The sequence below is a fragment of the Primulina eburnea genome, chromosome 8 (genome assembly GCF_022965805.1).
Source record: "Primulina eburnea isolate SZY01 chromosome 8, ASM2296580v1, whole genome shotgun sequence".
NCBI classification, from domain to species: Eukaryota; Viridiplantae; Streptophyta; class Magnoliopsida; order Lamiales; family Gesneriaceae; genus Primulina; species Primulina eburnea.
In genome coordinates this window covers 6,117,294-6,143,068 of record NC_133108.1, presented here as the reverse complement: position 1 = coordinate 6,143,068, position 25,775 = coordinate 6,117,294, and the positions used below count along the sequence as shown (strand labels likewise).

The window sequence follows — 25,775 nt, the reverse complement described above, 5'->3', positions numbered from 1 at the left end:
AATGTGTCCGTTGCCGCCTTTTTCCAGTTATCGTCGCCGCTTGTTGACAGTGACAGCAGAATCTACGTCCCAAAGCCGGCAAAATTCCTACATTCTGTACAAGGATATTCGGACAAAATGCATATGTTCATAATTAACTCATTTAAAACGGGTGATCACTGCTCCATAATAACACAACATATTTCTAGCCTTTGCCATTCTTGCTACCTGTATTATTCTGCAAAAGGGTTCAAGAATCACCAATTAGCTAATGGTACTTTCAGTCTGTTCAAACAAATAACATATCCATCAACTTAATTGTAATCTTTCGACTCAGCACTTTTGCCATGTTTCCATCTTATGTTAACTGTACACAGGATAAAGTTGAATTTGTTGAAGGGAAGGTGGATTGGAAAGGAAATACAGCTCGGAAAGACAAACATGGCGGAGCGCGTACCTCCCTGCTCATTCTTGGTACTGTCACACATCTTCTGAATGCGTAACTTTGAAGAAAATTTAATTTCCACTAATCTTGATTATTCTTGAAGGTACATTTGCTTTTGAGAGCATGGCAACTTTAGGTTTGGCGGTTAATCTCGTGACATATATTATGGGGGTGATGCATTTCAGCGTAGCAGATGCAGCCAACAGTCTCACTAATTTCATGGGAACTAGCTACTTAATTACCATTCTTGTGGCCTTTCTAGCAGACACCTACGCTGGCAGGTTCAAAACAGTTCTTTTCGCGATGTCTGTCGAGTTTTTGGTACGTAAATTTAAAAGATAGAAAATTCCTACATCATAATACACAAACTCATCAAACTAATGATTTGTTTAAAAAGGGACTTGTAATGCTGGCGGTACAAGCCCACTTTCCGAAACTGAAGCCACCTATCTGCAACATATACGATCCCAACTCAAATTGTATCAAAGTCACTGGATCAAACGCTACACTCCTCTTTGTGGGACTTTACTTGGTGGGAATTGGGTCGGGAGGCGTAAAAGCTGCATTGCCTTCTCATGGGGCGGATCAGTTCGATGATAAGGACCCAATGGAGGAAAAACAGAAGTCGAGTTTCTTTAATTGGCTACTACTATCATTATGCTTAGGAGGAGCATTTAGTCTCACATTTTTAGTTTGGATCCAAGATCATAAAGGCTGGGATTGGGGTTTTACAGTAAGCACCGTAGCTATGTTCTTTGCGGTGCTAATATTCGCTGCCGGATTACCACACTACCGTATCCATGCTATCAATGGGAAGAGCGCCCTTACTGAAATAGTACAGGTGAGCATAAAAACGTATTCTTTGATTGAGTTTCGGCTGTTTTACATACAAAATCTGTACAAAACAGATGTTTAATTTTTCTCGTAAATAGGTGTATGTTGCGGCTATTCGCAACAGAAAGCTTAAACTTCCTGATGATTCTAAAGATCTATATGAGATCAATCAAGACAGTGAATCTGGAATCCAATCAGAAGTTTTAACTCACACCAATGCTTTCAGGTTTCTTTCTGATTATTTATCTTCAAAAATCACCATATATATCAGATAATTACCGTTTTTGATCATTTGAGGAATTTTTTAATTTTGTTTTCAAGGTTTCTTGATAAAGCAGCAATCCGGGAACCTGATTCAACACAGAACTTTCCAGGGTCAAGTCCTTGGAAACTATGCCGAATAACACAAGTGGAAAATGCAAAAATCATACTTAACATGGTTCCAATCTTCTGTTGCACGTTCATCATGACCCTTTGCCTGGCTCAGCTTCAAACTTTCTCCATCCGGCAGGGTATAACAATGGATGCCAGCATCACCAAAAATTTCAACCTCCCTGCTGCATCTCTCCCAATCCTCCCCGTCATGTTCTTGATTCTCATCGTCCCCTTATATGACCAAATTTTCGTCCCAGTTGCCAGAAAATTTACCGGCATTCCAACAGGCATAACGTACTTGCAGCGAGTAGGCGTCGGCCTGATCCTCTCCTCCTTGTCAATGGCAGTGGCAGCAATCGTGGAAGTTAGGAGAAAACGTGTGGCAAGAGACAACAATATGCTTGATGCGATCCCTTTTCTGCAGCCACCAATACCAATCAGCGTATTTTGGCTGTCGATTCAGTACTTCATATTCGGGATAGCCGACATGTTCACCTATGTCGGATTGCTCCATTTCTTCTATTCCCAGGTGCCAAAAGATCTTAAGTCAATTTCGAGCTGTTTCCTATGGAGTTCAATGGCGGTTGGGTACTTTCTTAGCACCATAACTGTGAAAATAGTTAACAGCGCGACAAAGAATATCACGAGAAGCGAGGGTTGGCTGGCGGGAAATAACATTAACAGGGGCCATTTGAATCTGTTCTACTGGTTGCTTTCCGTGATTAGTTTGTTCAATTTCTGCATTTATCTGTTTGTTTCAAAGAGGTACAAGTACAGGAATGAGAGCCATGAAAGTGCAACGGGTGAGAGTAAATAGACCAAGGAGCTGAAGAATGTTGAAAAGTAGCTGAAAAAGGTTGCATGCATGCATCTCTTGGAGATTCAACCAGCTGTGATTGAATGTAGTTACTGCATTGGTGCTCTCTCGAAAACAAATATATACTGGCTAAATTTTCAAATTTTATTTTCACTGTTTTTCGATCGGATGGCATTGGATTCTAATGCCAGATTGTCGTTTTCAGTTTATGTGGAATGATCCTGCTATTTTATGACAATTTGCATTGAAATATTTGAAGAAAAAAGTAATTCTTGATTCGATCAAGTGCTTTGAAATATGAGTCTGTTAATCTGTATTTTTAATTACATTTTATGTTAGATAACTTGCATATTTTTTTTTTTATCGTACTGTCGATCAATTTACAGTTTTATTTTATTAATTTGTATTTACTTTTCAATTTTAATAATTTTTATTAGAGTACTAAAGAAATATCTGAAAATAATAATGTGACGTCGAAAAATGATGATGTGATGTTCAATATTATTAATGTGTCTGACGTAAAAAAAAGAAAAAAAAATAGAGATGCAAGTTAAGAGAGTAGAAGTGGAATTTTTCCAAAATCTGATCTATTCGGTTCGTTTTCGTTAACAATCATTAGGCGTGTATGTAACGACCCGTATTTTCATACTTAAAATTTACGGAAAAATTAAAAATTTTCTTTAATAGAAACATCTATACGGTCGTCACTCATTATTCATAAAGTATATTTGAAATCAACCATCACAATTAAAATTTGCTAAAAGAAAAAGCTGTCTCAAAATGTATCACAATCCACTCATAAAATCAGAGTATAAATGTTTTCATGCTTAAAATCTTAAAATAAGTAGGCGGTCCTCGGGTCTAGCCTCCCACTCAGTCCAAGCCTTCCCCTTGGTCGCCACCTCCCGTCTCCTCATCAACATAGTCACCTGCATCGATCAAGTCTAGTGAGTCTAAAGACTCAACACGTATAAACTGGGAAGTAACAAGTACTAAATAATAAAGCCACATACAACTTTAAAATAGAACATACATAACTTGAAACTTGAACTTGCGTATTAAAACTTGAACGTACGTACATACATACTTCGACGTGCCATAACTTAAACTTTTCATAAACATGCTGCATATTTGAACATACTTGAACATACATAACTTCATCGTTTTGCGTAGAGGATGTTTCAAAGCAAGTGACCCGTAACATACGGGTCCGTCTAGGTGCGGTGAAGTGATACTCGGAAGGAAGGAGGGACACGGACCCCGTGCCTACCTCCGTGTAGGAGTCCGTGTAGACTCGGGTGAAAGACTCCAGGAAAAAGGGTGGACACGGACCCCGTGCCAGGGTCCGTTTAAGGGTCTGTGCAGACTCTGGAAAGAAAACACTCCGGAAGAACAAAGGCACGGACCCCGTGTCAGGGTCCGTCCCCGGGTCCGTGTACCTGCGGGACCTCGAAGTTACGTAATATTTTGTACATGTTTTGCTCAACTTCCTAGACTCGGTTGCACAGACTATGCAACGACACCCCGAGACCCATCCTAGCACGCTATGACATCAAAACATTATCGTATCAGTTCCCAAAGCGACGACGCTCGCCCTACGACACATACCATTCAAAACGTGGCATTTGACATTAAAACGTTACCTACGACTTCTAGAGTGTACGAGTACCTATCGACACGAAACGACATGTCAAATAACAACCCAACGTCATAACAATCATACCTAGGTGCAACAATGATCGCCCGTCGATCTCCAACGAAGCCTGCAACAAATAAACTCGAGAACACATATTTTCATAAAAGTCGCAGTTTGAGCAGTCCCACGAAAAACGCCATAACTCACTCAATTTTCGTCCAAAAATTTCGAATCATATATCAAATCGAAGGTATCGAAAAGTTCTACAATTTTGTAATTGAAAGTTTTCTCAAACTCTCGACGGAAAAATCGCGGTTTTAAGAAGAACAGCAAAAACGAGTTTTGGATCTAAAAATCTTTCTTCAAAATCGATCCAAACGAATAACCGCTCAAACTACTACACTTCATACATGGTTTTACGCATAAAAACAACGCAACACATATTATGACATGATCGATGCATCAAGAACAGAATATACGTGCCTTTTGATGGTAAATTTACCGAAACGACGATATCGAAGCGGAGACGGCGCGAGGTTTGGTCCGGGACGACGGTGGCTCGATTTTCTTTGAAGGAAACCAACGAAAATCTGCTGGAAATTGCTAGAGGAGGGGCGGCTGCTATGGGGAGAAGAACCCTAGAATTTGCTCTCTCTCAAAATAATACAAATCTGATTTTTAAAACTTGTGTGTGTTGTGTGTGTTTTAGTGTGTGTAAAAACGTGTAAGTGTGTGTGAGTGTGTGTAACGTGTGTGTGTTTTAATTAGGAGAAACTCTAGCTAAATAAACTATTTGAAATACTAATAAAAAGTTAACACACACTAATTTAATCAAACTCTACAATTAAAATAATTACACACCAATTTTAAAGTTTCAAACTCTTAAATCTCTAAATACATAGTAATAATTTAAAAATATTAAAACTTGATAACTTAATAAATTTCCCCATCCTCAACTTAAAATAAAATACCACACTTTAATTTGCCAACACCTTCACCGATCTTTTCCTCGATTCCGCCTCGAATAATCGCCTGAAACATGAAACTCGAAAGGCATTTTAACGTGCATCACATATACATAAATAATTTAAAATAATGCATTTAAATAAATCATGCATCGCTAACACTCATTTAAAATTAATTTAAATGATTTAATAATTAAATAAATGCATGGGTTAATACGTGTATTAAATTTGGACACTACAGTGTATCCCCAACAATTAATCATACTCATATTTATAAATAATTATTTTTTATATAAAAATAATATTTTTTAATCAATAATCAAAATCAAATAAATATTGCATAAAATTAACATATAAAACCATTTCATATAAATTTTTATTTTATTACTTCGACGACGACCGGTCGGGGCTATTTTAAGCGTGGATTTTTAAAATATTTGGATATCTATATTATAAATTAAATGTGATATCTTTAGATTAAATAATTTATAGTGTCTTAGTTTATTTTAATAATTATATATATTAATAAAGTTTTAAAATTTCAATACAAGTCACATGTAATTTTACGGACAAAACATTTGTATTTTAAACTTCAAGTTTTATAGGTAGATTTTCGTTTGACTATAAATCAAATAAATTATAAAAAATATTATTCAAATAAATTAAATAATAAAGTAAATATATATTAAACTTGTTTATAATAAATGAATGGGCAAAACTGTCAAACTCGAAGAAAAGAAATCCGGGAACTCCTTTTAGGATTATTATAAGGGAAACGTGTCCGCCGCGAATGTAGACTACATATATAATCCTCCATGTGTTAACCTCAGAAAGAGTTCTCCTCAATTCTTAGCCACCTCGAAACTCTGCATGTCCACCTGTCATCACCAAATTTCTCCTACTTTATTACGTCAAATCCTTCACGAAGTGGAGCTTCAACAAGAACATTTTTTTTAACAAGAACATTTAGAAGCCAAGGAAATCTAAGCTTTTGTTTTTAATAATTTGGTTAATCCGAATTATGGCTGCAACTGATGGAACTGAGGCGCCTCGGGACCAGGGGGAGCGCATGCCGCCGGGGAAGCCGATGAGCATGGAGCAACACATGCTGGATAAAGGGGCTCAAATGATGCAGTCTTTAAAGCCCGTCAAGCACATGAATCAGCATGTCTGCACTTTTGCGCTGTATAGCCATGACTTGACTCGCCAGATCGAGACTCACCATTATGTTACGCGCAGCAACCAGGATTTCCTCCAGTGTGCTGTTTATGACTCTGATGAATCCACCGCCCGACTTATTGGTCCTCATCAATAATCATCATGAATTAACTTTATATAAATTATTTTCTGGATTAGCCGTACTGTCTAATTAACTGTTTTTCTTCTCTTCTCTCAGTTTTGTATGATTGATATCGTGGCTCGTGCGTGCAGGAGTGGAGTACATAATATCCGATAAAATTTTCGAAACTTTGTCTCCAGATGAACAAAAACTTTGGCATTCCCATGCATACGAGGTCCATTTTAAATCTCAGTATTATTTTTTTTTTTCTAATACCGTTCGTGCAATGGGTATTATCAAGGCCACCATTATTTTACGATTGTATTTTGCGTGAAGCAGGTAAAATCAGGACTTTGGGTCAATCCGCGTGTTCCCGAAATGATAATGAATCAAGAACTTCAAAATATTGCTAAGACCTATGGCAAGTTCTGGTGCACTTGGCAGACTGACAGAGGTAAAATCGATCAACCATCTTCCATTTTCAGCCAGAAAAGTCTTAACAATATACGATCAAGGTGGGATTAATTTATTTTTGCAGGTGATAAGCTTCCGATTGGTCCGCCGGCATTGATGATGTCACCCCAAGCAGTGAATAAGGGGATGGTGAGGCCGGATTTAGTGGCAAAGAGAGATGCCAAATACAACTTATCGAGTGATGCTTTAAAGAAGTCGAGAGTGGAGATTGGGGAACCGGAATGGATAAATCCTCAGGCAGACTATTGGAAGCAGCATGGAAAGGGTTTTGCCATTGACGTGGAGACCACAGAGATGAAGAAAATGGATCCCTCCCCTTGAAAATCAACATGGAATGCATCCTTGGGATCTGTTTTGAACCAATACTACGTACTTTGTAGTATAAATCAGCATCGCAAGGAAATGTATCTGTACATGTTAGTGATCTATGTATGCCGGTTTGCTATGATTTTATACATGATCGGTTTATACATACTACATACGTAGTTTGCTCTGCTATTTCGGACTTTTGTATGTATGCGCGTGATTATTTGCACCTTTATTTTATTTCTCGAATAATGTCATCTTCAGCTCTTGTTTTCTTGAAAATTCAAGAACCCAAGAAAATTTAAAAAAAGGCTATTTTATATTTGAATTTTTTTTTCAGATATAATACAAGCAGATTAAACATAAAAATATTATTAAATTAAAAAATATTTATATTTAAGAAGGGGCCCACTTTAGAAAGCAGCATATTCCTTTTTAGGATGCGTTGCAGCAGACATTTTTTTTATTTGTCCCATTTTACATGATAGTGTGAGGGAACCACAGATGATAAAAATCCGATCTTGAAAGCATTTAGAACTCTTAAATCTCCCAATAAGTTCACCTCATTCGATCCTTCTCCTTTCTTGAGATTCTCGGCGTCTCCCTGTTCACATACCCGCTCTCCATGGAAGCCAGGAAAGATGTTTATTCGGTGTGGGCGCTGCCGCCGGAGGAATCGAGGCCGCGGCTGAAGAAGTTGATGGAGGGTCTCAGATCGGACTTCGGTGGGCCCGAGTTCGAGCCGCACGTGACTGTTGTTGGGTCCATTAGCTTAACGGAGAGCGAGGCGCGTGATAGTTTCACCAAGGCTTGTGAGAGACTCGAGGCATACGATGCCCGCGTGGAGAAAGTTGCCACTGGTACTTTCTTTTACCAGTGTGTTTTTCTTCTGCTTCATCCAACACCTCAGGTAACGTCATAAGTAGTTGTTTATCCCATGCTGAAGATTTAAATCTCGTTTATTTGAATCAAAATTTAATCTTTGGTAGAGAGCATAGACTATGTTTTGGTTCAATGAATTGAAAGTTAGAGCTAGTGGGCTGGGCGGAGGGTCTAATCAAACAGATTATTTAGAATGTTTTGCTTGCTGTAGTATTGAAAAGAGGGATGCTTTGAAGTTTGATTGAAAAAGAAATGGGATTCAAGAAAGGAAAGAGTGTATTTTTCTGATTTTATCAGTTGAATAAAGGCAAAATATTAAGAATGAAATTTAGTGACTATTTCTCTTTCTCGATTTGTTGACGAGGTTGTATTTTGTGCATTCATGTCTTCTAGAGTGTACATGACATTGTAGTCTTTTAGAGGTTTAATGTTGGTTTTGTGTAACTCCTCTAAAACAGGTGGTGGAGGCTAGTGCACATTGCTGTGCTACTTTTGGTTACAAGAACTCAACGCGTAAGTCATGCCAATACTTCTGCTTCTCTAAATTCTGTGTTGTTTAGGAAGTGTTGAAAAGTCATCATTCACTTTTTAGAGGTTGCAAACATTCCCTCGATGGGTTGTGTTTCAAATAAAAAGTGAAGCATCACTTTTTGTTTAGGTTGCAAACACTCCCTTAACGGTCGATTCCTTCCCTCTTCCCTTCCCACACCCTTCTTTATGACTGTTATCACTAACATAACGGCCAGGCACTTGGATTAAGGTCATGAATTGCATAAACAAAAGAAGATGAAAGCAGACAAAATGGAGAAATCATGCGATGAAGTGCATTGTTCTTTGCTTACAACTCTATTACCCTGTCGCGGTTTGATTCCATAACAGGACCTAAAACAGTATTTTAATTCATTTTGAAAGAAAATCTTTTTTGAAGCAGCTAAACTTGATTTTTCTTGAGAAAATTATTGTGATGTATTTGCTTGTGAGTGCAGATTTTGTAAGTTTCCAGCTGACATATCATCATGTTTTCAGCTTATATGCCGCACTTGAGCCTCCTCTATGGGGATATAACTGAAGAGGAAAAGAAAACAGCTCGTGAGAAAGCTTACCTTCTCGATGAAGACATAAGCAGTCTAAGCTTCAAGATAACACACTTAGCATTATACAAAACCGATACTGAAGATAAAAGTTGCAAATCATGGGAGAAGGTGGTTGAATGCGAGCTAAAGGCTTAGGTTTACTGCAGTTGGCCTTTTTTGAGGATTCAAGCAAACTACGAAGAAGCCGCCAACAAGTAATAATCCGCACTGTCTTCTTTGTTACTGCATTTTAAGATTACCACATCCAAATTTGTAGAAGTCATTACGCACTCTTTTATATAGAGTTGGTAAATGGCTAGATGTGTTGCATCCAGTACCCCGGATATTATTCGAAAATGTTGAAAATTAAAGCTAAAACCTGTGTTGAATTATTTCACCTGTTCGTGCGGTTTTAGTCTGCATGCTTTTATGTGTAGGACAAATATCCCTTAGTAGACAAATAAAAAGAAAGACACTCCATTGCCAGAGACACAAAGTGATTCTTGGAGCTGCAGGTTTGGAGTTCAATGTCGCTGGCAATGATAAATTTTCGTTTTCACTGCTTTCAATCATTTTTACATGTAATAATAGGGCTGCTTGCATGTTCCCGTTTAGTAGGCCTCCCAGTTGTTAAATATCGCGGGAGACATACATAAAACAAATTGTCCTGCTATTTATCAGCAATGTCGAAACGAGTGGGCGGGACTGGCCGACTCATGGTCTATCTCGGCGTGTTGCAAATCATCAACCCAACTTGTCTATTTTATATGGCTGGAAGGACCAGCTTCTGTTCGGCGGGTTGGAATATGGTCCAGCTAATCCACTTATTTTATGTTGCCCGACATGCCTAAACCAGGTCTATTATTTGTCCATGACTTTGACGAGATTTCCTTTATATTTTTAAAGCGACTTATTGATCTCGATTACAATTACAACGCAGAAGTTTCAAGTGAATAACATTCGGCAAAAAAAAATTATTGACATAAATTATGGGATTGCATCATCTTATTCAAGGGGAAATTCGATCTGGATCAATCACCAAGATTTAACCAATTTCATGCAGAGCTTACATGAATCCCACATAAATCACGCGTGACCAAATCTTCATCGTTTTCTTACGGTGGGTAGTATACCCTCTGTAGGGTTGCAGGGTCGAAGGACCCCTTATTCAAGTCTGTAAATCAAGTTTTATGTCTACATTTTAATCGAAACATGACGTTTGAGCCGATGAACATTTTAAAATATTTGAGTTGCAACCGTTATTATCAACTATAATTTTTGATAAAACGAAAACACTTAGTCCTTTTATTAATCAAATTCAATATCACAAGTTCGATTCTCATTTATTGCAAGAATTACAATTTTTTAGAAGGAGATTGATGAGTCAAATAATTTTCACTGTTGAGTAAAACAATCGAAACATGACGTTTGAACAGCTATACGGTTTTAAATATTTGAGTAATACTATTACAAATAGTTATAACTTTCGATAAAAGCAACAAACATCAAGCCATACACATACAATAATACTAACACTAAAAAAGTGAATATCGGCTAAATAAATAATTCCCTCACACCAATAAAGCTAAATGGGCCCAGAGATCAATTTAACCTAGTATAAAAAAAAAATATTAGGCCAAATTGAATTCCATTGATGGATCTAAATTACAAATGCATTATGAGTTCAGTACAGTTAATTATTTAATATTGTGATCATCCAATGAGTTTTTGTCCTTACCTCGTGGAAACTACGATTTAAGGTAAACGGTATGTACAGTGAAGCACCTTGAATTATGTGAGACCTAACTCATGTATATTTTATTTTTAGCATTTTTTTTCAAATATTTAACAAAAATAAAAGAAAAGTTTTGCTGTGGTAATCCTCCAATCCAAGCAGAGCGGCGGGAAGGGTCATTCTTTTAATTTTTTTTTTAAAAATATTGGAGCAAGAGGTTTTTTTAATCCCAACAAAATGCCTTTTTTTTTAACACAGCCGTTATTTTTGGTGTGATGTAGGTAAATTCAAAGGTTCGACGCAGTAGTATGCAAATCATGTTGATCAGATAGATCACACTGAACAAATCATGTGTAGCAAAAACCATCTTGCTGCCACCTCGCTTGGAAATAAAAATTGATAAGTTATATGACGAAAGATGTAAAATTTTTTAACAAGATATTCTTATCCTCCAAGGAGGTTTTGTTAACAATTAGTTCAGCTGGATATAATTTATATCCTTAACCCTCGGAAACTATACGTATATCGAGAGACAGAACAGAACTGTATTTATCGCATTTTGACTATGGGATAATCGTACAGCTATCCCACAATAATATTAATTAAATTTGATCGCTAAAACTGATCAATTTTTTCTTTAAAAACCTGCCCTTATTTTTATGAAAAATGAAATGTAACAATATGTTTGGTGGGAATTTTTCTTCTTTTTCAAAGCCAAAGATAAACAGTTATTATTTAAATTCACAACAAATTTTATTCAATTGGGACAGAAAAAAGAACTAAATACAATTCAAATACGACATTCTTTATTATTACAGGGGCCTCCGGCCATTTCATATTCTCACCATGTTTGAATAAGATCAGTGGTGCTATACAACGGAGACATGCTAATGTATGCAACTTTCCCAGTTATCATGGTGGCAGCTTCCGAGGGGTGAACTGCATCCCAGAAAAAATGCTCCTCTCTGTTGTTACACGGGACCGTTCCGGCAATACACGCGCCGTCGCTAGTCGATACATTGCAACATGGATCGGTCAAATTCGTAATATTTCCTGAAATTTGCGTGCGATATCTATAATTTTGATCACTGATCATAGTTATCATAAAGCAATGTTAAATTAAGAAAACATTCCGAGAAAAATAAATGTAACTGACTCAAAGACAAATCTATAGTCATCATTCAATTATTTGCTTTTATTTTTCATTTTTCCCTGATGTAAACCATGCATTATACACGTATAAAAATACACACATACATGCAAACTAGGAAAAATAATTATATTTATATATAATGAAATAAAAAATAATTAACCAAAATTGAACTGTCATCAATTTTATTGAATGCATTAGTTCAAAATAATTAGTTTTTCTAATAATTATCACGTTGATCGGGACAAAAATATTTTTATTGTTTTATTTTTTTTAAAAAATCGTATTAAAAATATTTTTAAACCTCAATCACACTCGTAATTTAGTTTCCTTAAAATTATTTTTAAAAAAAAGTTTCCTTAAAATTAGTTACTTTTCAAAAATATACATCGATCTGTTAAAGTTCTTAAAAATACAAAAATATTATTTGTGTTATATCTTGCTTTATCACCTAAATTAAAACTCCCAGAGTTTTTCTCACTAATTTTTTTCTTGAAACGAATTCCTATTTATATTATATATAAAACATTGATATTATAATATAATATATAAAACATTTATAATCATACCATACGAAGTGACTGTGTCGTTGGTATAAATGAAAGTTGCATCAACGAGACGATTGTTGAGGTCGCTAATAAGACGTTTAAGCTTTTGGTTGAATAACGACGAGACTTCGTTAATGGTTCCGACGCAACCGGAGCTGTCCGTGCCGCCGTATTTCGTAATTTGTAGTGGCACACAGCCTAAAACGCCCGTTCCAAACATCGCAACTTTTCTTGCCCCGTACCTGTACAATTTCTGCAGAATTTTGTGGTTCTAAGATCAACATTTGAGTCGAATATTGAACATTTTCGATTCCGGCTCGAATTCACTATTCTTTTACTTAATTATATAGGATTGAGTTTCTTTAAAAATAAGTTCAAAATGCAAATAATGGGTGCGAGAGAGAGAGAGAGAGTACTTACACGAAGCTGCTTCGAGTATTGGGCAATGAGAAGTGAAGTAAAGTTTTGTGGGTTGTATGGGGCACTGGAGGAGTAGAATTTGGGAAAGTAGTTGAGGAGGTAATCGTTGTTTCCCAGTCCGACGTAATATATGCACTTCCTTAAATGTCGTCTCGCCGCAAGCCTACCGCCGAGTAACTCGGCCAGGCGCCGAACTGTCCCCTTATGATTTGATAGTTGCTCGTTGTAACTTATCACGTCACCCTCAATTACAAACAAACAATAAATATGAACCGGTTAAGCGATTTGCCAAAGCTGATGTTTTGTAAATTAGACAAAAACTTCTGTGAGAGGATCTCATAAATTGTATTTTGTGAGACAGATTTTTTGTTTGAGTCATTCATGAAAAATTATTAATTTTTATTGTGAATATTGGTAGATGTTGACTCGTCTCGTGAGAACGTCTCACAAAACACCACTCCGTAAACTAATTGATCTTTTTGAGCTCTCAATATAATTTCATCCCAATTCTATTTAATTTATAAAGAGGATACATATTTCATTCTTTTATTTCCGTTTATCTAGATTTTAAAAAAAATCATAAAAACAAAATGATGGATTGACCCGTTTGACGATTCTAACGATGAGTTTGAAGTGTAATAAAATTGGAAGGATACTAAAATAAGTCTATATATTACTGACACTTTACAAAACGTGTAAATACATTATATATATATATATATATATATATATATTATAACACGTGGTGTATAACAAGACAGCGCATGCAGAAACATGACAAGAAAAGTCAGCTTCGCCCTTTTTAGAAATTAAGAGGGGAGACAGTGCTAGCTTACAAGTGTTGTTCCAGTTTCATCAAGAATTCCTGCTCCGCCCGACCCGTAATTCACTCCTCCGACGAAATCTTCGTTCGTAGCATTTGCATATCGCGGAATGTGTTTCTCAAACCCCAACAATTCAGCTGTCAAAACAAATTTGGAAAAAAAGGGATGAAATAAACGTCGACACCAACTCTGACTACATCACTAAATTTGAGTGCAAAGTACAAACCAAGGATATCTGCGATGTTTCGTCCATTGGAGAATCTACCCGTCGGCCCCCCGGGAAAATCAATCCCGTAAGGCAAGAAATCGGCCCTGGATGTCGTCTGTCGGAAATTGTTGTTGCCATTGTCGACTATGGAGTCTCCGAAAATGAAGAAGCATGGAACCTGTGGCTCAGCAAGCACCTGCTGCTGCTCCCATTGTGAAAACAGAGATAATATTATTAATATTGGTACAAAAATCTCCGGATGGTATTTCATATTAATTAGTTATATGGTGAAGATCCCAATCCCAAGCAAAGAAAGTTGCCGAATTGTATATGAAACAAGGAATGGCGTATATCGCAAAGCTCTGCGGGTTCCTATATATAAATAGTTTTTTTAAAGTACTTTTGAGCTGGATAATTGCTTCCAGAGTTAAGATTGCAATTTTTGAATGGTAGAGTTTAGAGTTCACTATTTTTTTTTTTTTTTGGCTCATTAATTTTTTATATAAGGATTCTCTTTTTGAAATAATTTATATAATATAAAAATTATTTATATAACCATTTATCTTACGTGTGCATATATATAAATTTCACAAAATTTTGTATGAGACGATTTAACGAATAAATTTTATGGGATATATATTTTTTTATTTGGATCATATATTAAAAAATATTAATATTATATTAAAAATATTATTTTTATTATAAATATGATTAATATTAACACGTTTTATAAATAAAAATTCATGATATTTTTATTTTAAATATAATATCTTGATTCAATTGGGGCGTGAATGAGAGAGAAAGGCCACTGTCCATATTAATTATGATTTTTTGTTGGCAAGCTTTTGTAGATATTGACTGCAATGACTTTTGCTCGAATAATAAAATATTAAATTATTATATACTTTTATTTCATTTGACATCTAATTAAAATTCTAAAAATTATTATAAATTATATTATTCATATTACATCTAATATCACTAATCTAAATCGAGAATCATATAACATTATCTTTACAAGACAGATCAAAAATTAATTTCAAATAATATAATCTTATTGTATATAATAATACACTTTCCAAATAATATTTCAATTTTTCGTTCCAGTACTCATCCACCCATATAATATTAATTATTTGATTTTAGTTCACATTTTTTGTTAATATAAAAAATAATTAATGAGATACAAAAAACAGATATTTATCAACTAAAAAAACGATATTTATTAATTTAGGAGTAATAAATAAAACAATTTAATCATCGACAATAACATGTCCATTGATTGTGGACAAGATTACCTTCAGTACACATTTATTCACGGTAAATTATAATTTTCATATTGTATATTAACCTTTTTACGAATTTGATCTTATATTATATTATACAATTTAAGTTTCAGTCATTTTTCTCTCGAATTTACTTAATATAGAATCCATGTGATATCGTGATATTGATATGACGTCGACATGTGTTGTGTTACATGAGACCGAAGGCAAAAAAAAATTTATTAAAATGTTGAAAATTTTACGATTGAGACTGAAATCACAATCATATAATAGAAGATGGTTGAAATTATAATTTTTATAATTTATTTATATACATAAACAAAATGGATGTTAATTAACACGTGCCTAATCAACATTCGTTCTAAGGCATTTTAGGGTAAGTTTGATGCTACATGTGGGGGCAGTGCTCCACATGGTTTGGATGGACAAGATTTACACACGTATGTGATTTAAAAAAAATTAGTGGACCACATGTATGTGTGGCTAAATTTGAGCCCTTAATTCTATCACGGGGTAGTGTTCCTACATGTAGGATGAAATCAACCGGCACTTTAGTTAATGTATGAAATATTTCGATTTCATTTCCAAGTTTAATTCGTTGCATCCATATCATAGAAAATTCAACTAAATATAAGATGTAATTGATAATCAATATTTCTCCACCGACACTTTCAGAGTGCATTCTTCACTTCCTAATTCTCGAGCAATTTAGTTACTCTAAGTACTAGTTTTTTTTTTTCCGATAACTCGAGTTTAAGATGATGTATCAAGCTCGAGACTTAATTATAACAAATTTGTTTCAAGTTAAAAACAAAATTTACGAGTTTTCTTTTGCAAAATCTAGTTTTCAAATTATTTGTACTGATTTTTAAAATTGAGTGTGTCTCATGTGAGATCGTCTCACGGATATTAATCCGTGAGACGGGTCAACCCTATCCATATTCACAATAAAAAGTAATATTCTTAGCATAAAAAGTAATATTTTTTCATGGATAACCCAAATAAAAGATCTGTCTCACAAATACGACCCGTGAGATCGTCTCACACAAGTTTTTGCCTTTAAAATTTGATTTATATTATTTGAGTTCATTTTGAATTGAATAATAAAAATTTGATGTATATTATCATATTAGTATTTTAAATTGAATCGGAAAATTCATTAATAAATTTGTTATAATTCTGAAGCTAAATTATAATAATCGTAAAAAATGATTAATTGCATTAAATTGTGGGGTAATTAACTGATGAATCGTACTGGTTAATGAGCTAATTGAGGACCACAACCCAATTATTATCGTGTCCCATTAGAAATAGGATCTACAAGAACACCATGATTGTTTTGTCATAATTAATATATATTAATTAATTTATTTTTTTCAATTTTAATCATTTTTTTCACACAATAATGTGTTTAGAATAATTTTCTTATTACACATACATACTCAAGTATTTTATTGAAATGAAATTCATAACCGTTACCTTTAGCCGTACATTAGGTAAACTTTTAACATGACGTAATAATTTACAAATCACGTTATTTAGGTAAACTGCACTAGACAAATTCTCTACAATATGATCATTTGAGAAAGCGTTGATAAGAGAAATATAACTACTGGTAATTGATCAAATACTCACATATTCTACCAACTCGAACACTTTTGATTTCGTGTGTAATTTGTGTTTTGGAATATGGGAAGGGGGGAACAAGCACACTTGGAGAGCGCAGTACAACAGAGCTTTTTGGAAACAAAAAAAAAACAATGTATTCGAAGGGGAAATGAGAGATATTTTGTTTCAGCACAAAAAATTATTCGATTCTTTTCTTTCAAAGAATTTCCATGATACAGCAGAATAATCGTTTATAAGATTTAATGATTCCTAAAAGTGGATGATTATACTGTATTTAGTGCAGTCATTTGATTTGATAATAAAAATAAAACAGAAGGAATAGAAAAGAATAATGGTTTGTTCGTCTATTTACGGCCAATCTATGTATGGTAGAAGAAAAGGTTCCATCGTAACAATTATTTATTTCAGTTCAAAATCCCTCGTTTTCTTTTTTTGAAAGAGGGACGGGGAAAAATGATAAGAAGATATTAGAACATCACCTTGAAAGAGATGGGGTAGTATAGTCGTTTGTCATACCCAATAACTCGTACTAGACTACTAGCTACCATACAAATGAAATAGAAACGAGAGTAGACAAAACGACTACTAGCTACCATACAAATGAAATAGAAACGAGAGTAGACAAAACAATTTAATTGTAGTTAAATGAGACCAAAACAGTACTAACACAAGGCCAAGACCAACCACATGCAGTTGTCGAATCCATCGACCATATTCAAACTGTAAAAATATTTTAAATCTCAATATATTCAAAACTTATTTCAATTTAATTTATTTATACGTACGTATTCTAAATGAAGCAAAATGATTTTGACAGCTATTCTTAAGCATGGTCCACAGATAGCAAATAACTATGTTAAATCTTTGGAGAATTACTAGATATTTTATTCTGGGAAATTCAATGCCTACAAAAGCAAACAAAATCATTTTAGATTAATCTACATTACCTATATATGATACGGTAAAAAAAATTTATTTTAGATGTGATACAAAAGATAAAATTTTGAATATAAGATTGGAACAACAACACAAATATCAATATTTAATATACTTGTTTGTGTACTCAAATATCATATATTAATATTCTATCTGAAAGAGTTTAATTTATATTAAAATATCATATATTAGTACCGCATATTTAATATTTTGTATCAATTTTCAACTGAAAAAACATGTGTCAATAATACAAAAATTTGTTATACATTTTTTGATACTCAAAATCATAATTAGTGACAAATATGAAACTGTCGCCGATTTACTGTCACGCGGGCCCCACGTGTTTTCTGTTATTTTAATTATATTTTATATTTAGTGAATGGTGAAAAAATCCGGACGTTTAGCGACGGTTTTAAAAACGCCGTCGCTATGGGCGACGGATTTTCAAAACCGTCGCTAAACGTGGTTACTTTTAGTTTAAAAACTCCGTCGCTATTGTCGAAGATGAGGGGGTTCACGTGACAAATTGGTACAACGATGAAGGTGACGAACCCGCACAACCCGTCCAGGGCTCAAACCGAGGATTTCGTGAATATCTCCAAAAAAATTCTGAAATACGTGACATTCATGTGCATCACCAACTTCGTGCCGACTTAGTTGAACATATTTGGTCAAAATACAACAACAATCCTTGAATTAGTATTTTGACCTTTTTTATGTTGTATCTTTTTATTTTAGGTTTATAATAAAATTTTAATTTTAAGTAAATGACCCTCATAAAGTTAAATTATTTTACGTATGGAATATATAAAAACAAATTGTTATTATTATATGATAAAAAATAATTTAAATTTCTTAAAAAATTTGAAATTGAATTTATCTATTTATATATAAAAGCAGAGTTTTTGCCAAAAATAGTAATTTTCCGCCAAAATGTCATTACTAAAAAAGGAAAGAGATATAATGAATATTGATATGTGTACTGCAATAAATGACCACTTCAATTATTGTTTACATAGATTATATCAATTCATTTAATTCAAATTTGAATTAAATTAAATTTATATTAATTTAAATTTAATTTATGTATTATATATTTTTTATTTTTTTACTCAAATTAAAACTAAACTCTATCGAAAACGTAAACTATATTAAAATTTTTATATTGATTATATCAATCATTTTAATTAAAAACTGTATAAATAAATTTAAAATACAAATGATCAGTATTATTCATGAGGTAAATCATTCAAAAATAAATTTTGATATTTTAAGTAATTTTCTGCCCAAATTATTTCCTAAAAAAGAAATACGATATTTAATTAGTTTATTTAATTTTTCAAAAAAAAAAAAACTTGGCTGAGTGTTAAGAGTTATCACTACATCAAAGTTTTTCAATGGACATTAATTTACCATTTAATAATCATAAATTTTTTATCTCAGATACATATTATTTCGAAATTACCTCAATTTGAAAGAATTAATACATTGAATTTTTCTTCCAAAACCATACGTATTTTGTATATCTTTAATTGTCTTCTTAAAAATTCAAATAAAAGAGCATAAGAAAATTATAAGAGATAGATTCAAAAGATTTTCAAATGAACATTAAACTACCATCAATAATCAGAAATGTTTGACACCCAATGCATGTCATTCGAGATTTCATAATTTGAAAGAGTTTATGTATTATATAATTCTATCAAAAGCATACAATATATAATTTTTGTCTTTTGGAATGTGTTATTTGAATTTTAAATAATAAATAATGTAATATTACATATTATATTAGAAATCAAGTTTATTATATTTATCTTATTTAATTTATCTATTCCAAAATTGAATTCTGAAATGACTCCTCTTTTTAGCACCATATATGAGTTGAATCATTCCAAGATGTAATATTCGTTTAAATTTAGATTTGTTCGTTGTTATGAACTACGTACATATGGAAACAACGAGAACAACAAATATTAAGTTTGAAGTATGTCTTTCATGATCGAGAAGTAAAAAATATTATTTTTATATTTGTACAAAATTTTAATTATAACGTATTACTGATGTGATAATTTTCTTCTATATTATAAAGTTCATGTATATATGATAGTATAAAATGTCCCGTAATAAAAATGATTAAACCAATTCTAAAGAAGGTAAATATCTTATTAGAAGATACATTATAAAACTTATCGATATTGTTTTGGAATACACATAGTAAATGTTAATAAAATAACTTTTCTGATTTTACATAATTTACTTATGATTACATGTTTCATTTTTCTTTCGAAATAATAGGTTTTTGTGTATATTATGAAGATATTTTGTAAATAAAATCACAACCCATTTGGATAAATATATTGATGAAACAATTATTGTTATCATTCAAATGTGTCGAACACATGTCATGTCACAAAATTGCTTGTGAATGTAGATTTAGACGAAATTACTGAATTTAAAAAAAATTATTTCTCATTAATTTTATTGAATGTGATTTAAAAATATTTTTTTTAACATGTAAAAAATTAAAAATATATTGCTTCTCGAAAATTAAAGAATTAAATATGTATTAAGATTAGTGACCGACATCAATATACTAAATATGAAAGCATCATGTCATTGCCTTAGTCTATCACAATCTACACTTTTGATATATGATAGTGATTATTAGCAAAAAAAAATTAATCGACATGCGTTGTATTTAATAATTTTTTTTTAAAATTAACGAAAAAATAGTTTTATTTTTATTTTTTTAATTATAATATTTTTTCGATTTAAATATCTATTCATTTTTCACTAATTTTTAATAATATCATCCCGTGCATCGCACGGGTGAAATACTAGTTTAATGTAAAATAAGAGTAAGATGAATGAGTGGACATCGGGACCCACAAATAATGAGTGTGAATGTTAAAATGAATGTGGGAGAATAGATGTGTTAATGTAATGTGTATGTGGCATGTGGACCTCACGATTTTTGATGAGGTGGTGGGTGTTATAACACCCACCAATGTGGGTGCCCTGGTTATTATGTACCTAAACCATCAGAATGGTGAGATTTTTGTCATTTATTAATTTCTTTATTGATTTGTTTTCTCCACATTTGTTCAAACCCTCGACCAACCATGGTTAATTTTCTTTTTTCCTGGTCACCATGGCTTCGACTTTATTCTCATGTTTTCATTTCACATGTTCTATTTTTAGGGACTCATATCACCACCAAGGTCGCCGTGGCTGCTGTCGTGGCCAACTGCCTGCACGGGCAAGGTGAAACAAACCGTCACTACACGACATATTGAAAGAATTTTTTTACATAAAAATACAAAATATTAAGAATGTGTTTATCATATTTATCAATTATGTGCATGTGTTGTAATAGCTGTTAACAACATGAATTTGAATATATTAATTAAGCACACAAATAAACTTTAGTGAATAAAATAAGATATAATAAATCACACACAAATATATACAAATATTTGTGCGGTGTCTCAAGACAAAACGATTAATTAGAAAACATATAAGTTTACAAAAAATCAATACTGGTGAACAAATAAACGCTAACTCCCAGCAAAATACATCCAAACATATATATATACGTGAAGCTGAAGTTCTCGAATACATCCAAACAAATAAACGCTAACTCCCAGCAAAATACATCCAAAAAATCAATACTGTATAACTAAAACTACGGATGCAACAAACGTGAAGCTGAAGTTCTCGAATAAATGACATATTAACCAAAACAGTGATTATGTATTGTCATTTGAATGTTATCAACATTTCATAACAACATTTCGATACGCTTTAGACGGAGCTCTTTTCACTTATGTAATTCTCTGTTTTCCTGCGACCTTTTACTGTTCTCCTTCAACTCAAAAAATTTATATACTTTATTTGTACTAAAATTTATTATTTGTATATATTCCTAGACAAATATGGAAACAATGAATAAACTCTTTCGAATAATAATATAATATTTAGAGATAAATATCAATATTCTAAAAAAATTCTAATATAACAAAAACAGAACTCCATATATTAATATCACATTATTATAAAAAAATAAATTAATTAAAAATTAAAATATTTCTTTCACGTACATTATAATTTATCATCCGATATAAATAGATAAATAATTCACGGACCAAAATAAAGTTTGTTCTAACTTATATAATGGTAGCTATGTTCACGTGAAACCTTACACATCCATCGATACCCATCGCCCACTTAATTAGAAAAGTGCCACTAGAATTTCAGATAATTACAGTACCACCCACGGTCAGTCTTCTTATTTTATCCATAGTCTATATAATTACGAAAATTGTCAAAGTTGGATCTTTATTTTTTATCATCAAAGTTAGATTTTTATTTTTTGTTGGTTTTACTATTTATATTTCACATAGTATTTACGTGACGTCTAAAATGATAATATAACAATAAAAAAAAGTAAACGTGATACTGCAAAATTGCCTAATTTCAACTTTATGCCACCACAATGCAAGGGTCCAAGAAAAAAAAAAACACCAAAATATATTATAAGCTCTAAATTTATTTTAGAACCCTTCGAGTTCATACCAAATAATCCCGCACAAAAAAAGAAAAAAAAAATACATATATAAACCCTTATAAACTAAATATATAACAATTGCAAACAATATATTACATTTCATTTTTGCCAAACTACATGCATAAATTAAGAATATTATATAGTCTATTTCCTTGTTCCTAGGCTTGAGCCAAATGGCGAATATCAGTGGGATATGCATCCGATGCCCTTTGAGCACTGTATGATCTCCTCCCGATGATAATATTCGCTGCTTCGGAGGGATGAAATGCATCCCAAAACAAATATTCATCTCTATTCGGGCATGCAGGTTGGAAAGGGAGACATGTAATTTGCCCATTGTTCCTCCCCACACCGCAGCATCCAGCATTTGTCACCCTTAATCCTGGTTTAAAAATAAGGAAATAGAAACTTGTATTATTGGCTGCATCATAATCTTGAAAAAAATGAACAAATTATTCTGTCTTTGTACAAACGTACCGAAAGCCGCTGGATTGTTTATTAAGTCTTGGAAAATTCCATAGGCATTGATGTAGATGAACTTAGCATCGCGTGAATTGCTATTGAAGTCATCGACCAATGCCCTGAGTCTGGCGTTGAACATTTGGTTTGCGCTGTTGATTCTTTGTACACACGTGACTCCGTCGGGGCTGTTTTGTGCCAATGCATTGGGGCTGCATCCGATTTGGCCTATCCCTATCAAAGCAAACTTCCTTGCTCCAAAGTCATATAAAGTCTACATGTATCAACCCCAACGAATGAAAAGGAAAAAAATAGGTCAAGAATATTCGTTAGAAAGATTAAGAAATACTGTGGAGAGCAACTATGAAACATCGGAACTAGATTGTCGGTAAAAAGAACTGATCAACAGTTTCAAAAGTTCAAGAAGATGGAACTTGTATAGAAACAGAGACAAAACATGCATACCCTTAACTGATCGGTATATTGCTCAATGAGAACTTGAGCATATTGTTGAGGCGAGTACTGGCGGCTGGTGGGGTAATTGTTGGGCATGAAATAGTTGTTGAGGTAGTCGTTGCTGCCTACTCCAACGGAGTATATGCACTGGCTCAAATAATTTGCGGCCGTGTCTTCGTCCCCGAGTATGTCCACTATTTGCGAAACTGTGTTCTTGTAGTTGTTTATCTGTCCACTAAAATCTATTCGGTCTCCCTGATCATTATATCAGTGTGAGGCTAGTGTTAATATAGTGATTAATAGCGTGCAAGTTTTTGAGTTCGTGGAATACATTTTCGTACCAGTTGCTGACCGGTTTCTCGCCTGATTCCAGCGGCGGCGGATGCGTAGTTTACCCCCTGGAGAATTTGTCGGCCGCGGGCGGTGGCATATGGTGGAATGTAGTCATCAAAGCCTAGTAGCTCCGCTGAGAGTATTGGAAATTACAAGAGTCATATTAATTAATAATTGATTAGCATGTATATAAATATATAGTAATTTGAATCGTTTATCTATAATAAATTGTCATATTACTTCTTTTCTCAAAACTTGATAAAGAAAGAACCGATGTCAGCAAAGTGTAACACTTGAAAAATAAGAAGGAATTGTGGATCAAGAAAAAATTATTTTTTTAAAATTATAAATAAATCTTATTAATTTTAAAGCAAAATGGTAATCATCCACTCTCATGTACTGCTTACTTTTAGAAATATTTTATTCAAAGATTTAATTTTTATAATGTTTATATATTATATTTATTTTTTATAAAATAATTTTCTTATTTAAATTTTGGGACTTATTTGTCCGGTTATTTGCGTTTTCATGCATGACTAAATATGAATTAATGGAATAAACCCAAAAAAGAAAGTAGGAGCTTACCAACGACATCAACGGTAGTTCTACCGTTCGAGAACCTCCCCGTCGGGCCACCGGGGAAATCAATGCCATAAGGCAAATAATTAGCTCTCGCCAACGACCGAATGTTATTGTTGTTCCCATTATCCACCAACGAATCACCAAATATAAAGTAACATGGCACCTGAGGCTCCGCCGTAACCCCGTTACCCACAAGATTCATGATCGCCGCCACTGCCACCACCACCCATCTCAAAAACCCACAACGCATTGCCATTTATATATCCAAAGGAGGATAAATAATGCGACGGCAGCAGTAAAAGTGGAGTCTAGAAGAGTAGTGGATATGTATAAGGGAATATTGTAAGTTAAGGCAAGACGATTGAAGTGTATATATAGTAATGGAAATTAAGAAGACTCGAGAGATGTCAAAGCGTACTTTTTGTGTGTGCATATATGGAGTTGGTTGGACGCATTGATTTCACGCGGATACGATATGCGAGCTTCAACAGTAGTCAGCAATGCCAATTTGTTGTTGACCCGGTCTTGATTTCTGCTAACCGGTCCATTTACCATCTTCTTAGTGTAAACTTATACGAGGAGCTAAATTTTTTTGTTAATTTATTTTAAACGTATTCATTTTTATTTCGATGAACTTCTTTTTTTCCTTTCCAAGAATTCAACAAGGTGGGTCGGAACTTACCCGACAAATACTTTCACTACCTTAGAACTCTTATAATTATGGCTGCCGTTCACCGAGGCTTCGATCGTTGGCTCTCCTGTGATCAGAACACCAACTTCCCTGACCTTCATATATTGTTGAATGACCATATTACTCCAAGTATGACTAAACAAATTAGTATATCCATTATAATTTATATAATGGTGGCCACCGACTCAAACAAACAGTACATTTCTCGTTCGTTATTCTACACTATTAATGAGTGGGTCTCATACGAAACCGTCTCACGGATCATAATCTGTAGATGGGTCAATCATATTCACAATAAAAAGTAATACTCTTAGCACAAATAATAATATTTTTGCATGAGTGACCCAAATAAGATATCCGTCTCACAAAATACGACCCGTGAGACCGTCTCACACAAGTTTTTACCACTACTAATTGAGGTTAGAGATCGAATAATGATGGATATGCAGATCTCTACTTGACTTTTTTTGGTGGTGTACGTAAAAAATCATGTCGATATAACAATTGTATAATTTTCACCCGTCAATGATAGAATATTGCAACGATCGAGCAAGTGAATTGGTCGAAATCTTGTTAAGCAGGTTCACCTATTAATATTAATCTCTTAGCATATGGATGACGTATAGTCTCTATCGTAACAGTACTTAATGTCCGAAAAAATAATATTATATAAACTAGAAAACCTAAAATGATAATTTTATATCTGGATAAGAGATTTAATTCTGAGTGCATGGTAATCGCCAAGCTAACCACTGGATTTAATGCTCATCGTGTTGTGTTGTGTGTTTTTTTTATATAAAAAATGAATAAAAGAAGAACTGTATTATACATATAAAAAGAAATTATAAATAACTGTTAGTTGATATTTTTGTTTTTTTTTCATTTA

At 33.3% G+C, this 25,775-nt stretch overlaps 5 protein-coding genes across 7 annotated transcripts; 3 read left to right on the top strand and 2 right to left on the bottom strand.

The window, feature by feature from the left end:
* The first annotated feature begins 361 nt into the window (after positions 1-361).
* On the top strand, positions 362-2,490 carry LOC140837735 (protein NRT1/ PTR FAMILY 4.5-like). The gene is made up of 5 exons (XM_073203848.1): positions 362-453; positions 528-745; positions 822-1,265; positions 1,357-1,484; positions 1,580-2,490. Exons 2-5 carry the CDS (start codon positions 548-550, stop codon positions 2,448-2,450), a joined length of 1,641 nt encoding a protein of 546 aa, XP_073059949.1. The 5' UTR covers positions 362-453; positions 528-547; the 3' UTR covers positions 2,451-2,490.
* Positions 2,491-5,898: 3,408 nt separating this feature from the next.
* LOC140837734 (oil body-associated protein 2C) lies at positions 5,899-7,367 on the top strand. The gene is made up of 4 exons (XM_073203847.1): positions 5,899-6,352; positions 6,483-6,565; positions 6,670-6,784; positions 6,869-7,367. Exons 1-4 carry the CDS (start codon positions 6,073-6,075, stop codon positions 7,123-7,125), a joined length of 735 nt encoding a protein of 244 aa, XP_073059948.1. The 5' UTR covers positions 5,899-6,072; the 3' UTR covers positions 7,126-7,367.
* Positions 7,368-7,607: 240 nt separating this feature from the next.
* Positions 7,608-9,782, top strand: LOC140838723 (cyclic phosphodiesterase-like). 3 transcript variants are annotated; one of them, XR_012119649.1, is made up of 5 exons: positions 7,608-8,020; positions 8,451-8,505; positions 9,019-9,280; positions 9,503-9,580; positions 9,681-9,782. XR_012119649.1 is itself a non-coding variant. In XM_073205237.1 (3 exons), the coding sequence occupies exons 1-3, from the start codon at positions 7,736-7,738 to the stop codon at positions 9,219-9,221; spliced, it is 543 nt and encodes a 180-aa protein (XP_073061338.1). In that variant the 5' UTR covers positions 7,608-7,735; the 3' UTR covers positions 9,222-9,457. The 3 variants fall into 3 exon arrangements, 1 of the variants encoding a protein (XP_073061338.1); XR_012119648.1 differs by having other exon boundaries at positions 9,503-9,782; XM_073205237.1 differs by lacking the exons at positions 9,503-9,580; positions 9,681-9,782 and having other exon boundaries at positions 9,019-9,457.
* A 1,746-nt stretch (positions 9,783-11,528) lies between these two features.
* Positions 11,529-14,294, bottom strand: LOC140838730 (GDSL esterase/lipase At1g29660-like). The gene is made up of 5 exons (XM_073205248.1): positions 13,969-14,294; positions 13,755-13,879; positions 12,919-13,161; positions 12,520-12,751; positions 11,529-11,853 (listed from the first exon to the last, which is right to left on the bottom strand). Exons 1-5 carry the CDS (start codon positions 14,219-14,221, stop codon positions 11,642-11,644), a joined length of 1,065 nt encoding a protein of 354 aa, XP_073061349.1. The 5' UTR covers positions 14,222-14,294; the 3' UTR covers positions 11,529-11,641.
* Positions 14,295-22,312: 8,018 nt separating this feature from the next.
* LOC140838729 (GDSL esterase/lipase At1g29660-like) lies at positions 22,313-24,553 on the bottom strand. The gene is made up of 5 exons (XM_073205247.1): positions 24,202-24,553; positions 23,625-23,749; positions 23,293-23,538; positions 22,846-23,101; positions 22,313-22,750 (listed from the first exon to the last, which is right to left on the bottom strand). The coding sequence occupies exons 1-5, from the start codon at positions 24,452-24,454 to the stop codon at positions 22,527-22,529; spliced, it is 1,104 nt and encodes a 367-aa protein (XP_073061348.1). The 5' UTR covers positions 24,455-24,553; the 3' UTR covers positions 22,313-22,526.
* Between the last annotated feature and the right edge of the window lie 1,222 nt (positions 24,554-25,775).